The sequence below is a fragment of the Phragmites australis genome, chromosome 10 (assembly GCF_958298935.1).
Source record: "Phragmites australis chromosome 10, lpPhrAust1.1, whole genome shotgun sequence".
Lineage (NCBI taxonomy): Eukaryota > Viridiplantae > Streptophyta > Magnoliopsida > Poales > Poaceae > Phragmites > Phragmites australis.
Window position 1 is genome coordinate 27,399,282 of NC_084930.1, and position 16,458 is coordinate 27,415,739.

A 16,458-nucleotide genomic window follows, 5' to 3' on the forward strand; every position below is an offset into this window, starting at 1 on the left:
AAAGTATAGGATTGATCGTTTCGCTGGAAAAACACTTGTTCCTATAGAAACCTGTATTTATTATTTTTAAATATTACTAAAATATGTGTTCCCTATGTTACTTTGTTTATTTTGTATACTGAGGTGCACAAGCTCGCCTCAATGATATTTTTCCAACAACATAAGTCCTCGATTCTTTAATGAACAGAGACTTGAGATTTTCATCATAATTCCTCAATTTCACCATGTCACTCTGGAATCCACCCAAGTGCTATGTCTTTAGTCAACGGATTTAAGGGGTTGACACCAAGAAAGAGTTACGATATTATAATGGTGAAAAATAAGTTGTACGGCTTTTTAAAAAAACTTCAAAGTTGCATGTGGGGTTTTACGATGATCCCTTTTCTGTGATATATTCCATATTCCATAAACATTTTCATGTGCAAAGTTTGATGTTGTTATGGGTATTCTGACATCTTTGATCGTTTGTTCCATATTACAAGGCAGTCGTAACCAAACCTGATGAGTGATATGATGATCCTAGATAAAAATTTGATCAGGCATTGCTAATACTCTTTAATTAAAATCAAATTATGTTGATTCACTTCTATCTACCTCTTTTAGTTCCTGGCTTTCTGCTACACCTTTTTTTTGTGGTACACCAAAAGAGGGGCATCTGCCCCCATGTGGTTTGCACACTTCTGCACATCCAAAAGTTCTAAAAGAAAATTCAAATGTGGAATATATTAGAACGTATGTGTGTGCAAAAAATTATACCAAAAATATGATCATATGTTCAATATAAAAAAGAAAATAATTAACATTTTGTTGTGAGAGAAAAAAACTTATTTTGTCTTTTTGTATGTCAAACATATGGTAGTATTTTGCAACAAAAAATTTCACAAACACATGTTATGATGTGTTTGTCATGATACTATATTCCTATTGCTTTTACTTCAGAATATTTTCCCTGGACTTTTAACTTTCTGGACCACTGATTAATCCTAACTTTTTTAGTTTTTCTATCCCTATGTATTCTGTATAGGCGTAAAAATCTTGTTCTCAGTGGGCTTCATGAAGCACAATCGATAATTCAAAAAGGAAACAAATGACCTACATGGCTACACTTCCTGGGAATTGTTTCTATATTTTCATTTGTTTACGTGTGTCAGCCGTTTTTTCTCGGTTAGTGTTACTTGGGAATCTCGATTAGTACTGAGGCTGCATCGATGCAAGGAATGTCAGTGACCTAATATTAACACCATGCTGCTACAGGTGAACGTCCGTCGGAAGGTCATCAGCTATTGTCGCGCGTCAGGCGGCGTGCTCACCGGCTGTTGTCTCAATTAGGCGACAAGGTCACCGGCTGTTGCTGCGCATCCGGTAGAGAGCTCACAGGCGGTTGTTGCATCTCCCACGGCGACGATCATCAATGGCGGCAACGGCCCTACCAGAAATGCAAAACATCCATGGCCACTCTTGGCATCCCTCATGGTGAAGTTTCTGCCATGAATCTCTTGGCCGTTGTCTTTGCATTGCTATCAAATGTTAGAACAATCTCTTGAACGAGATCAGTGGATGGTTTGCGTACTGGACCCTGTGGTTCTCACATTTGGCTGTTGATTGTGTGTTTTCTTAACCTGTAACTACTAGTTAGATTTCAAAGTTTCCTTTTTTTCTTTTGGTTTAGAGTGTTTATCATATTGCTGGAGGGTAAAACCAGTAGAATCTAGTTCTTGCTTTACTAAAAGACGTCAGTTCTGTACTTCTATTGCCAATGAACATACACTTCCATGAGGTTGAACCTCGTGTCATGATTCCTCCAAAATTTATATGGAACAACAAACCACTCCACAGAATTTCATAGGATTACAATCCGTTGTTCCAAATACTTTCCATGGGAAAAAAAAATCCATAGGATTCCAAGTCTCTGGAAGTCCTCCATTTTTTCCTCTGTTCCAAACGGAACTTATTTAAGATTTAGCAGCTCATTGTATCAGAAAGTACGTATATGATTCCTGACCATGATCTAGGAGGCGCAAAGCTTAAGAAAAACGAGGGAAATTATACATCATTTCGGATGAAAGGCATAGGACAACAAAGTAAGAACCAAGAACAACCATCCCAAAAAATCCCTTAGGCAGGGACAGCATCAATACGTACATATGCAAAAGAGATGATGAACAATAGAGATCATAGGTTACCTACATATTTCTATAAACAACTAGTCAACCCAGAGTCCCCAGCGACCTGCGAACACAATGTTCAAGCAATCACCCCAGACTCCACTAAGACGCACTCTCTAATGTCCAGTCCCGAATCAGGTCTGCAAATAACCAATATGAGAAACAGGGCGTGTGCCAGGCAAGAATACCAATCAGAACGATTAGTATCTGGGTGGCGCTGGTGGCAACCGGTTTGGAGTGCGTCGGCTGCCGGAGTTGGCACCTGAGCTCGCATCCCCGTTTTCGTAGCGCCGACTGCGACCATCAGCGCTCCTCGACCTTGATTCGCTGTTTGAGCTTGAACCAACAGGCCCGGCCGGCGCGGAATCGAAGGCAACCCTCCAGTCCTCACCTGGGCGGCTGGGTGTTCGAGGGCTCTCTACACATGATAATTTGTGATGCATTACAAAATATTCCACATTAGGTGGTGGAGAGATCACAATTTAAATTGCTATACAACTGCATCCTTAGTTTTCCATCTAAACGCATGTCACCTATATTGCAAAATGTTACAAAACCTAAGTGGGCAGTCCATAGACAGGAGCATACAAAGAACCAGGTTTAGCAAAAACTTGGCTCCTAATCACATACTCCTGTCTGTAAACCGGAAAAGCTATAGCATAGGCCATGAAGAATGTTTAGCTAAAGTAGGGTTTTGAGATATAAAAGTCTCCTTCCACTGACCTACCTTCTATAAGCTGACTGTTTCACGTTGGCTAACGTAATGATCAGTCTAGTAAAACTCTGGGTTCTAGCTAGGACAGGACTAGAACTGATTATTATCAAGTAATAATAAAAGTAAATGAACCACTAGTTGCTAAGTTTCACCAGTAGTCTCGAGGAAACACCTTTGCCTAGCATCAAAGTTATCACCTATCCAACAGTATATTATTTATATGTCATTTGTCATTACAAAATAGGAGAACCCAGAAAGGGGAGAAAAAGTTGATGTGCTGCACTTGCTGTTGTTATCGTCAGAATGAAAGTATAGTCAACTTACCAGCTTCAGAGCTGTCATTAGAATAAGATGAAATAGATGCCCGGTTGTCATGGATACTGAGTTGACGAGTAAGTTTTGACAAAAGAGATGATTGTTTTTGGTACTTTTCCCTTCTGCGCTTAGCATTATGGTCCTCTTGGAGAAGCTCTTCAATCTTTGCATTGCTTTGCCCACTGGTGGAAAAATGATTGAAATTATCAAAGCTATTCAAAATGTATTAAAAATAAGCATAAACCATACTGAATATATGGCAACCATATTTAGTTAGATATAATACTAAAGGAGAGAATATACAAATCAATTAATATCCTTGATTTGGAACTATGTGTACGACGGTATTTCACTGCGTATATTCGCAATCCCCGTATACATACATGCATACACATAAAAAAAGAGAAAAGGCCAGCGGGCTCATTTCTTTGTGGCCGGCCCGGGTCCTCTCCTTCCCCTTCGCCTCTGTCAGCCCAAGCCGGCCCAACCGGCTTTCCTCTTCTCCACCACCCATGCCAGCCCAGCCCGTCTACCCCTGCCACTTTATCATCTCCTCATCCTCATCCACTCGTCCCCCTCTCCTTCCTGAGTGCACCGTCGCCTGCTCTTTCTCCCCGTGCCGCCTTGCTCCTCGTGCTCGCCAGCGCCCGAGCCGCCCGCTCCTCTCTCCTGCTCTCCCTTCTCCCCTCCTCTTCTCTATTCCCAGGCCCTCGCGCTCGAGCGCTCGCATCGGCTGTGCCGCCCCGACGCCCGAGCTGCACCACTCTCTCTCATGCCGTGCGCGCTCCTCTCCCCCTCTCCTCTGGCCGATGGACCACAGATGCACATTCATCCTTATCCTCTCTAGATCTTATTTTTCACCCTCCTCAAATCCAAACGATCGATCCGAATCCCCCGCGGTGGGAGCCCTCCGCCGCCGCTATATAACCCGAACGGGTGCCCCATGGGGAGAGAGGAGGGTGGATCTGCAAGATAGAGAGAGAGTGAGAAGGGAGATAGAGAGAGAGGAAAGCTCTTCCCCCTTTCAATCCACCACTTTGCCGTCGCATTTTGCCTCGCCGAAGCGCTATGGCTATCGTTCTCGCCGGTGGGTCACTGCAATAGCTACCCCCCCTTCTTGCTGCTACAGGGTCGCCGGCCCTCGTGCCGTGCGCGTGGTGATGTCGGCCGGCGCTTCGGCGCCGCGTCCGTACTCTACATGTGGCCAGCCGAGCTTCGTGCCCGCGCCCGTGCATAAGCAGGTGGCCGGTCGGCGCTTTGGCGCCGCGTCCATGCATAACAGGTGAAGCCAGCCGGCGTTCGCGTCGCGTCCAGGCGTGCAGGTGTGTTGAATCCCGCACGGCCTTGTCACTGTGACCGTGGGAGATGGTGCCGTACTGTGAGTTGGGTGGTCGGTTGTTCTTTGTTCTTGTGGTGATCCGGCCGATGCCCCCGTGACCGTGACCGTGAAGGTGATGCCGTGCTGTTTTGCTTTGTGGTGGCCGGCTGTTTTGGGTGGTTGGTGATCCGGCTGGTGCCCTCATGTCGTGACCGAGGAGGTGGTGCTTTGTTCTTGTGGTAATCCGGTCGGTTTTTGTTGTGTTTGCTGCAGTTCTGACTCGCGCGCCGTTGTGCTTGATCTAGAAGTCCGGCCGCCGTCTTGCTCGTTGTCTGGTTTTGTCTTGCACCGTTGAACCTACTTGTGCCCGGGCGCCATTGATGTCCCCTCTGTCATTTTCGGTTAGCACGTCACTTTGCCGCCCTGGTGTTAGTGTCTCCTGGCCCGTCATTGCGTTGATCAAGTAATCCGCGGAGTGCGCCGCCGGCCGAGTGAGCTGCGCCGCCGTTGGCTGGGTGAGCTGCACTGCTAGCGTGCGCACGACGGCCATGTGTCGTGGAGGCTCCGAGCGGGGTACCGCCTGGGTGTTTTGTTGTCATCCAGATGTCTTTTGCTGGCCCGCTACGCTATTGCAGCTCTGCCTTGATTCTGGTTTACCCGCTGTAGGAGTTGGTCTGATCCTGGTGATGCTGTCAGGCTGAAGTAGTGAAGTTTGGCCATTTTAGAGGCTTCCATGGTTACCTTCCCTTCTCATGTAACCAGATGATACCTGATTCCTTTATGCGATAAGCATGCATGTGTGTCTGGTCTTCCTGCTATTTTGGTGCTAAGTATCAGTTGATTAACGTCCAGAGTGTTGATGTTATAGTTGTGGGTGACTTGAGGCCTGCTACTGCTCGTTAAGTGATATTAGCCCTCCCTTTATGACGACTATGTGCTTTTGTGCTGCTTGCTGTGATGGATGGCAAGGTTGGTGTTTGTTTTTTTTTTTTTTTTGGCCTGCTGTTGGTGAGCTTGAGTCCTTGGTTGCCTCTTCTATGATCAGGTGTTTGTGATGCTACTGCTGTTATGTGGTATGGCGATGTTGCCATCCCCTGTGCTGATCATGTTGTGAGCTCAGTCGTCTTTTGCTAGTTTGAAGTTTTGGAGCCCTTGTGAGCTTGTTTGGCTGGTAGTTATGCCTTATGCCCCTGAGCTGATGATGATGTCTTTGTGATTATCTCTGCGGCTTGACTTTGCTCTATTGCCGGTCCTGCCCTGCTGATGTGATTACCCTTTTGCCTGTGTGGTTTTACCACCTTTGTGTTGGTAGCCTTTGTGGCTGGTTGCCTGCGGATTTAGCCGATGACGCTGATATGGTTGCCTATGAGATGCTGTTGAGGCCAAGAGGTCGTAGATAGGAGTCTAGATGTTATGCAGTTCGTCGGGATCCCGTTAGGTTAGCTAGTGAATTGCCGTGCGTCTAGGCTCTCTCTCCCTCCACTTTTCTATATTCTGAGGTTGTTTAGCCGATGATGATCTAGGATGCATAAACAGTCCATAAAGCTCATGCTAGACTGTTATCCTGTCTTTCCTATTTTATTCCTAACGCGATAACTTTGCTTCGTCTATGTTGCTTGTGAATATAGCCTTGCAGACTCGGAGACGACCTGACGACGACCAGTGAAGCAGCTTAATCGGAGGTTGTCCGGGAAATCAGATGTAATTAACCGGTGGCCTTGAGAGGCCACGGGAACCAGGAAGATATGATCACCAGGAAGTTTCGTCAGATAGCGTGTGCGTTTGTACGTATGTGTGAACAAATTGTAATAAATGAAACTGTACTTTATGATCTCGATAATAAATGAATAAGGTTACGTGTTTCAATTACATTTTGTCTCTTGTTCCTTTCGTATACGACAGTATATTGGCATACCCGCGATATATATACAGTTATGCAATACAACAATTCGAAAACACTTGGCATGTTTCGAATCCACGAAACACTATGTTTTCTAGATGAAGTCAGGAATTCAATACAACCATACAGTCTAGAATCTAGATGATAGGTATAGCAGTAGTGTGTTTTTGAGTGTATGTTAGAAATTTTTCCTCGAATTGCACATTGGCGCAATATATCTTATTCTACATGGAATGTGGCATTGTGACATTATTTTGCATTAACAGTATGCTAAGTGCTAATCTCCGCATGAAGAAATGTAAAGTGTATATTAATGTACAGCACATCAACCTTATTGAGCCGTATAGCTGGTTAAGCATATCTTCCTTTGCTTTCTCCACTTGGCAAAGCACAATAGCCTGGTAAGTACAGAAAAAAAATTGAAAAATTAAACACAAATATAAGGTTATATAAATTGATTGACACTAGAATGAACCTTCGGGACATTTGCTGCCAGACTATTCAAAACAGCCTCAACATAACCCCGAACTTCTTGAGACATCCATCTAAGTTCTTCTTCAGGATCAGCAGGTCTACGCGTCATAGTATCCTTTAAAAAGTGTATGATCAGATGTTAATTTGAGTGTATAAATGATGTCAAGGGAACAGTATTTGTATTGACACTTCAAAAACATAATGAATAGGAAACCTGGAATTACATAATGACACACATAATAAATCAAGACACAGTTAAATAAAAGCTATACCACAAAGATAGTTACAAATGCAATTCAATCATGTATGAGGCTATGAGCTAGAACTTACTAAGGAGCCATCCGAATGACTGTGTCTCATTGAACCACCCTCGGTATTTGGTCCCTTGAAAGAACCCCCTTTGCTCTGAATAACAGCTCTGATCTTATTTACCCACTCAACCTTGTCAGGCATGCTCTCAGCCTTTAGTACAACAGCACTATGAGCTGCAAAATTTAAACCAAAAAATTAAATAAAAAGAGAACCACTGAGTATACATCACGTTATAATATTCAAGGGTATCCACCTTTTAGGACTGTTTTGTATGCGACCCTGTTAGTTATCTCAAACACAAGACTTGGGGCTTTTTCTGGTCCATTTGCCTTTTTCGAATCCTTTTTAGTTTTAGAAGGTTCTTCCTCCTCTACCTCCTCAAGGTTGCACTCCTGCAAAAGAATACAGCTTACAGCACATGCAAGTTGCTAAAGCAGTCCGTTTTACAATTCTTGTGGTTGCATCAAGTGATGTTTTGCCGAATCAGTATATATTTCAATTAGGGTCCAGTGAACGAAAAAAAATAGACCAAACTGTTTGACAATAAAGTGGTAATGCAAAAAATTTGTAATCATATACCATTTCAGTGCCACATAGAATAAATAACACAACAATATAAAAGCGAAGGTTATGCACACCTCAAGAGTGATGACACCACGAAAATGTCTCTCCTCTTGTTTCTTTGTGTATCCAAGCTGACAAAGAGAAAACAGATAGTGAATAAAACCACCCCTGCAGATCAAACAAGTAACATAAAATACAATAATCAACATCAAGTGCTAAGGAAAAAATTGAAAATAAAAGGACAAATCCTCGTAAGTATTAAAGGAATCAAGAGTTCAACAAAAATATTCTGAGGGACTGATTCACCTTTCCACTCTTCTCATTAAGGACAAACCACCTTTTGCTCCACCCATTAGTTTTTGCACTTTTCTTTAAGAGGTAACCTGAAGAGACAGAAAGATTTGCTTATACCTTCATTTGTTAAATCAATCAAAATGTATTCACTACCATGAGCAAAAGCCCATGTTAGACATTGCCAGGTGGTCTGATGCAACTCATGAAGAAAATTCTTGTGACAATGTCCATGTTACTCTAATGGACTGAATCGATAAAGTCTAAAAATATTCAAAGTTACGTAGTACATGGCACAAGGATGCAGCCATATTGCGAGAAGAAATATTAAAAAAATATACTTATTTTATGGTTAGCAGAAAGTTGGTTTGCACAAGCATAATATTTTGAGAATGTATTTCCATGGCCTAGCTTGGGCACAGTAAGATTTGAGGGGAATTATACCTGCCGTAATTTCACCAGCAGGACCAGCAACCTGCAAGTTCGGTCCCTCTTTTGTGTCTTTATCTTGCTGGCCGGATTTGTCTTTCATTGATTTTAAGCTGCCACCACCTTGCTCGGAGTCTGTTTGGGGACTGGAGGCCTATAATAACAGTTTGTATTAATCACCAAAGCCAATGTGTACTCTGTGTCTAATGATAACCAACAAAGCCAATATAAACTATACACTTGTAACAATCTGAAGATTTTATTGCTTTCAAAGATAGTATTTATGATAAACTATGCAAGTGTGCATCTCAGCAGAGATAGGCGCAAATCATACCCTCTTCGTCATTGATTGTTCAGCCTCTTGTGTTTTCTTGGAAGGTCGATTTTTCATCTCATCCTCACGACGTTGCCTTTCCATTCTGCCAATATCAGACAAAAAGAAGGCATTCAGTGCATTTCAGCTTTAGTTAGTACAGCCAAGGGTCAGTATTCAATGATGTCATCATGAAATTAAACTTTGATAAAGCTGAATAATGGGCAGTTTAGTTAACAAGAACTGCAATTCAGTGCATTTCAGCATTGAGAATATGCCCGTTTCAAAAAAACATAGAGAATATGTACACTTGATAAACTATGACAACGCCAACTAAGAAAGGTATAAAAGGAGAGTCAAAACCTTAAGTCGCATATTTCCTTCAGTGTTCAGGTACAATGTGATACAGACATACAGGAGTTGTTTGGAAGTGCAAATAGGATTCATACTACCGCAGCCTGAAGCCAATTTAACTTGAGTAGGTCCAGTAATGCCAGACTTATTGTGGAAAATGAGGTGACAAATGAAAGAATGTAGTATTTCCTTTTATCGAGTTACAAGCACAGAACAATACAAAGAGTGAAATGACAATTAACCACTGGATACAAATTACAACAAACCTAGCAACAAGAACGACTAACCTTCTCTGCACTAAGCGGATGAAATGTTGAGGAGGAACAAAGGCACGCTCCATATCAACAAGTGCAACGACCATCTTTTTGGCATCATTTTTGAAGCTCTCCAATGCATTTGATGCTATTGCAATAACCTTGACCAAAACAACAAAAGAGAATTTACGCACCAAAAGGTCACAAAACAAACTATCAACGAGCAAAAAGGGGGAAGTACTTGTAAAACAGAAAAATGATACCTCACGCTTGAATGGAGGATATCTTCCGAGTCCTGGTGTGGCATTAGCAGAAGCATTGACTATGTCTAACAATACACGATGAACCTAATGTAATAGCAAATTAGTTTTCTGTGGCAGGAGGCAAGATAGACATTAAGTTTGTATATATAGTGTTACTTCGGTATGTGTACAGACTATAAGCTTCACAACCATATACACAAGACATGGCTGCCAAAAACTATGTCATGTACATCACATGCAAATACCACGCCGGAAACGCTCGATCGACCAAAACCTAAATGAACATATAAAACCTCTAGATAGAAAATCACATGTATCAGTAGCTACCTAACAGCTAGTTATTAGTCACGGAACATGAAATTCAACCTCAACTTTAGAAACTCAAAGCAGGTAGGGAAGCACAGCCAAATAAAAAATAAATGCGTACCAATCAAATGCGCCCAACTGGAGGCAAAGTTAATTTACAAGGTTGTTTTTATTGTTAGGTCCTGAGAGGGTGATCATGCAAGTGACGGAGAGCGCAATAAACATTAGAATGTGTATATATTGCAATAGTTTGTCAAAATGTGTTGTGAACAGTGACCATGGCCCCAACAAAAAGGTAAATAATTTTCTGCATTAGTCGTCTCCTGAGGGTGGGGAGAACAAATAAATGACAAGCTAACCATGCACCTATTTGGATTGACTGGGGCATACCTCTTCAACGCATAATCGTGATGGCTCCTTTGCCATTTCCAGTACTATTTTTATTAAGGATCTCAATCCTTTCTCTGGAGATATCAAATATGGTTGATAACCATCGGCTTCCAAGACAATCTAGAGTGTCAAGATAAAACTATTTATTAAAGGTGGCTAACTGTCCACTAGAGAACTCAATCTAAAAACTGAAACTCATCTTACCCTTTTGACATTGTTGATATCAAAATGCCTGTCTAATGGTAGCTGTTTAATTCTGTCCGGAAACTTGCCTTCAAAACTTGCAACAATTTTCCAACCAGATCCCTTTTACATGAAAAACAGTATACTGACCTCATTATCAACTATTCAATTTAGGTAAGGATAATCAAATCTGAAGTATAAGTTCATTACTAACCTCACCAGATGTAATGTGAGCAAGAAACTTATCCTCAAATTCTCGGCAAAGTTCCAAAGCAACTGCCCGGGTTCCTTCGGAACTTTGTATCATAGATTCTCCCAACCTTGCCAGTTCATCTTGCACAATCTGAGATTTACCCTGAAGGCTGGAATCGCAGCACAACAAGAAAGTGTGTGTAATTTTAGTACCAGACCATGTACAGAAGTGGACTAACATCATTATAGTACGAGAAGGAACTCATGTGCCACGATGTAGCATGTATATCTAAGTACTAAATACCACATATAATGGTTACTGAAGAACGAGATACACTTCTTACCCACTCAATAGGTTAGGAAGACGCACTTTCATTCTTTTGCGTATCTGCTTAGCAATGGTGTCAACCAAAGCAATTCTACCTAGCTTACTCTGAGGAGCTCCAGTTAAGATGTTTTTCAGGCTTTCGGCTTCAGCTCGCCAAGCTGTTTCTAGCGAGTTTTCAGACCCAACAGATCCGGATTGCGCTGATGCAATCGCAACAGATTGTCCTATTAGAGCAACCCACTCGATGTCAGGAAGGTTTTTTGGGCCCTTGTTAGACAGAAGTGCCTGAACACAAGCTATAGTTTTTGCATCTCCATTTGCTTGATCAACTTTGCTTATAACACCAACAGTTCTGGTCCCTACAGTTACAGTGAATGGAAATACATCACTTACAACAATAAAATGGGAAAGGGGTTACTGGGTGTATTTTTCAGATTAAAAGACAGACCATCTGAATCGATATCCTTGGCCAGCCTCAGAGTTCGAGATGCAGCGACATCAGCAGCTTGCATAGCAGGTATCACAACAAGCAGTATTGCATCATTGTGCCCAGCGTACTCATTGATCTAAAGTGAGAAAACAATCAGCGCTCTGCTACATAAAGTGAGAAAGTTGACAATCTTAAAGAACTAGAGTAGACGTGTAACAAAAGCTCAAAAGCCTTCAAGGAAAATGAAACAAGCTACAGGGAAATGAAAACCATTTTCTGATGGTCCCAAGTTAAAATATATGTCATGCTATATGTTTTCATATGCTTCATGATCCAATGGTCTGGTCAAAGTATTGCTGAGATTATTGTGAAACCATAACAATGAGTATTCTAGATTAATCTCTAAGCATTTATGTACAGCAAAAGTAGTTAAAAATATTTCAAATACCTACCATGGAATCATCAACAGCTCGCTGGTCTATCCCAGGTAAATCAATCAGTTTTAATGGGGGAGCTGAAAATAAAACAAGGAAGTACCATAAGAGAATTTTACATAGCACCACAACAAAATAAAAGGCAAACTAACAAAAGCACATTTAATACAAAAAATAAGCATATGGTTCATCAACCGTAGAACATCAAGACACCAAAAAATGATAAAGAATCGGATCGCTCGCATTTCAGCAATTACACGCATCGAACTATTCTCTTGTTATTTCCTTCCACAGCAGATACAATGCCATATCCCAGTTATTATTTCATCATTGTTACATGACTTAAATTACTAATGAAACCAAAAAAATCAGTTCTAGGTTTGCCAAAATGACTCAACTACTCGCAGTCGCAGACAAACCTGTGCTCGTGCGCAGCTTGAGATAAATGTCATCAGCGCGGCCCCTCCCTGATACACCAGACGCCCCCTTGCTGAGCCTGTCCTGCAGCGAATGCCGGAGGGCAGCTGCACAGCAACAGAACGAAACAGAATGACAAGTTCAACACCAGGTCTAGTCCCCAAGCTCCCAAAACACGTCAATAGATACGGGAAGCAAAGCCACGAGATCCAACTCACTTGCGGACACCTGCTGCGACTTGCTATCGATCTGCAGCACGATGGCCTTGCTGCTGAGCCCCGGTTCCCTCTGCAGGTCTACCACTATCGGCGCCCTCGTCGCCCCATTCTCCCCCGTCGGCTGCACCACACACCACGACCACCCAAATACAATCAAAAAGGGAAGAGGAGAGGGAGCTGAGAGCCGCTAGGCTAGGAGCTCACCAGCACGGGGTGCCCGATGAGGCTGTTCAGCACGGCCGACTTGCCGGCGCCCTGCACGCGCGAACGGATGGGAACGGATCAGATCGAAGCACACGAGCGGCAGAAGCAGCAGATCGCGTGGGGCGGGGGCGTGGGAGGGGCGGCCGATACTTACGACGTTACCGAGGGCGACGGCGTTGAGGAAGGTGTTGGCGCGGCGCGGCGCGGCGTCATCGGAGGGATCGTCGTCGGCGAGGAGCGAGGCCGCCTGTCGCATCGACTCGGAGAGCTCCGACAGCTCCTCTATGGCCTCCATGGTTGATGGTCTCCCAGGCGGCGGCGGAGGTGGATCTGTAGGGATCGGGAGCTGCGGCGGCGACCTGAGCTGCCTGACCCGACGCGGGTTTGAAATCTGCTGGGATGGGATGGGATGGGACAGACGTGGGGGGTGCTGCCGTGGTGGTGGGATTTGGAGACGAGAGAGCGACAGAGATGGGAACAGAGGAGGAGCCGAGCCGCCGTTTGGCTGCCAAGGTTGGGCTGGGCAACTCGGGTTTTTGCATAGCTGTGCGGAGGGAGGGAATTCGAATTTTTGTGCGGTATGGCGCTGGCCTACTGGGCCAGGTGTGCAAGCCCGCGCTGGAATATTTGGAATTTTTTTATTTTTGTCGCTATTTCAACGAACGATACATGCACACCTTGTTGAGTGCGGTGGGGTTTCGCCGGTTGGGCTGGGCAACTCGAGTTTTGCAGCTTGCGTCGGAATCTTCGGAGTTCGCACGGTTTGTATCCAGGGGACACCACGCTTTGTGTCTAGCTTCATGCCTTATGCCATCGCAAAAAGTTCACCTTCCTTCCGTGCCACTACTTCAAAATTTCGAGCTCTTGTGTGCGCCACTTTTGTTACTTCCCCGGACACGGACCGCGACCGCATGCGTCAACTGAACCACGCCGACCGCGACCGCATGCGGGAGACGATGCGCTAGAAGGAACCACCCCCCCCCCCCCCCCTCCGCAGCTCCGCTGTCGGTTCCTTGCTTGAAACTTGAATAACAAGGTATGTGATTAAGAATTAAAATTCCCTTTGTTATTTCGTTCATACAAGGTATTGCTTGATTAAATAGCAATGTAATGCTTAATCATATGTTTCATGTTTGGCGGATTAACACGTAGAATTGAAATTTGGTTACTTCCTACCTTAATTCCAGTGTTGCCAAATTTTGGAGGGTTAATTGAATTGGCAGTTGTTTCGCAGAAGCAGTGGATCTTCTTATTTTTCTAGCAATAACCGTGGGATTCAATGCTAGGTAAGTAGCGGTTAAAAAAATACTACTACACGTAAGACTACTCTTAGTGCTAGTGTCTTAGATATTAAATAGCTCTTTACATAGGATAAAAGATGATATGGTAAATGATTAAAGAGAGAGAAAAAGCTAGTATCTTCTATAAGAAACAAGCTGGACACAAAATCCAATATGAAAAAATAGCTAAAAATTACATTTGAGCTTGAGTACACAATCCAAGGGGTAAGATATAGGCAAAACAATGTATTGGGGTGAATGCAGTTTCTACTAGTAATGTTTATATTTATTGACCGGTCCTACTAATAGACACTAAGCATTATAAGAGTTTATATTTACACTAGTCTAAATAATGTGGAAGACTAAGACATTGCTTGCATTGAGAGTGGTCTCTCCCAATACTAGTTTCTTAGATATTAATTTAATATCCACCTAAATAAAAATAATAATGTGTCAAGCAAATTAAAGATGTGAGAGAATGAACTTGTTTCTTACGGAAGAAACTAGCTCAGGCCATTCTCAATATTCTATGTTGTACAATGTCTTAAGTATTAATTAGATAGTCATTTAGGATAAAAGATGATGTGATAAAAAATTAAATAAAGAAAGAGAATAAGCTAGTGTCTTCCATAAGACATTAGCTTGGCTCAAAATTCAAAACATAGACATAACATAAATATGTACTAAGGTACCTTCTGTCTTATATGATGTGAGGTGAGGGAAGAGAATATATATTAATTATGTTGACCTATTTTAGATATAATGCATTAAGATAGTTTATGTCTACTTGGTGTCTATATGATGTAGCAACCTTTAGACATTAGCTTATGGTATTGCACTAGGAGTGGTCTGAGTAATCCTAGATGATTGTGAAATAATAAATTACATTAAGAATCCATAAGAAACTAACAACACACATGCATACATTGCAAGCTTTCTCAAGAGTAATTTCTTACCCTCCCTCTCCTCTTAGACATCATCTAAGAAACAAGACATTGTGAATGGCCTAAGTAGTTACTAAAATTTCTTTAAGATTCAATCCTATGAAAATGTATCGTAACAGTAAAAAAAACCCTTAACCGTTTTCACTTTCATATTTTTTTCTCGAAAACAAAATCAAAAATAGGAAAGTCGGAAACAAGTATGAAATCAGGAATGTCGAAATATTAAAAATGAACTAATCTAAACATAAATACACTGATATCGATCGAAAACCGATAATTACATCCGGGATGTTTGACTGTACATATATTGATTGGCTGTACATACTCCTCTTGGTTAGATGATGTATCGCTTACAGTTACAGCCTGTGTACTTTTTTTTTACCTTTCCCTTTTTCGTGTGTAGAATGTGGGGGCTCAGAATGTCCGTGAAGGGGATCACGAAAGCAGTGTCACTGTTCGACAGCAATAGCAAAAGCAATTGAACTAAGATGTGACTGGCAGTCTGGCAGACCACCAGAGCTCTTCCTAGGTATCATCTGGATTCTGGATGATCACTTTGGTTCCTTTTGCAATTTGCCTGGTCGATTATGCATGGTTTTGTAGAGGGAACAAGTTGAATTAATCTTGAGCGAGCCGACCGCCTCGGGTCGCCCTGGCGTGGACCTCCAGCGTCCTCGTGATCGCCGAGTTGGAGCTCTTCGCCACTACGCCGACGCAACGCTTTGCCCCGCCGGCCGCGCTGCCGCTACGTTCCAGCTGCAGCTTCTTGGCCTTGCACGCCGTTAGGATCACCGCGCCGACCAGCCACGTCGTGTCCATGCCGCGCTTGTCCCTAGTGCAGCAGCCGTACCCGCAGCTGCCGCAGTAGTGGCCCTCCGACGAGTTTCTCGACACCGACTCCACCTTGTACCCGAGCTTCTCGCACCCCTTGCGGAGCACCTTGTTCTGGGGCCCCTCCCTCCTCTGTGCACCCATCTGTCACGCCGAGCCGCTTGAACACTTTGTCCATGGCGGCGACGTGTTCGTCGGCCCGTGCTCACGCGCCCATTCCCCTCGCACGTCCTCGAGGGTCTTGATGCACGCCAACCAGTTCATCGCCGAGCCGCCTCCGACCGTCGAGCCGGCAAGGAGCGGCGCGCTTCCGCTTAGCGAGCTGACGAACCCACCACCCTCGCTGGCTCATGGAGGGGCCATGACGGTCATATAGGCTCTGTTTGTTATAGCTTATTACTAGTTTCTGTTTCTTAAAATTTATAAGTTGAAATAAACATATTAGTTTATTATTAATTTTTGAAAAATTGAAAAGCTGATTTTTGATGAAATAAACTAAAAACGGATAAATTGGTTGAGAGTAGCTTTTCTGAAAAGCTGGTGTGATGAAAATCTAAAAATATCTCATAAAAATCAATAACTTTTGGTATAAGTCATGAGCCACTTTCAGAAAAACCGTTTTTAAAAAAAAAAA

The 16,458-nt window shown here is 43.1% G+C and overlaps 1 protein-coding gene across 1 annotated transcript; it reads right to left on the reverse strand.

Moving 5' to 3' along the window:
- Positions 1–2,082: 2,082 nt before the first annotated feature.
- Positions 2,083–13,280, reverse strand: LOC133930529 (dynamin-2A-like). Its single transcript, XM_062377187.1, has 22 exons — positions 12,924–13,280; positions 12,770–12,820; positions 12,566–12,686; positions 12,350–12,454; positions 11,949–12,010; positions 11,515–11,632; positions 11,083–11,425; positions 10,761–10,908; positions 10,568–10,669; positions 10,364–10,483; positions 9,668–9,751; positions 9,438–9,565; positions 8,818–8,902; positions 8,499–8,637; positions 8,070–8,146; positions 7,838–7,894; positions 7,453–7,591; positions 7,218–7,372; positions 6,889–7,002; positions 6,744–6,811; positions 3,205–3,377; positions 2,083–2,583 (listed from the first exon to the last, which is right to left on the reverse strand). Exons 1-22 carry the CDS (start codon positions 13,062–13,064, stop codon positions 2,366–2,368), a joined length of 2,748 nt encoding a protein of 915 aa, XP_062233171.1. The 5' UTR covers positions 13,065–13,280; the 3' UTR covers positions 2,083–2,365.
- Between the last annotated feature and the right edge of the window lie 3,178 nt (positions 13,281–16,458).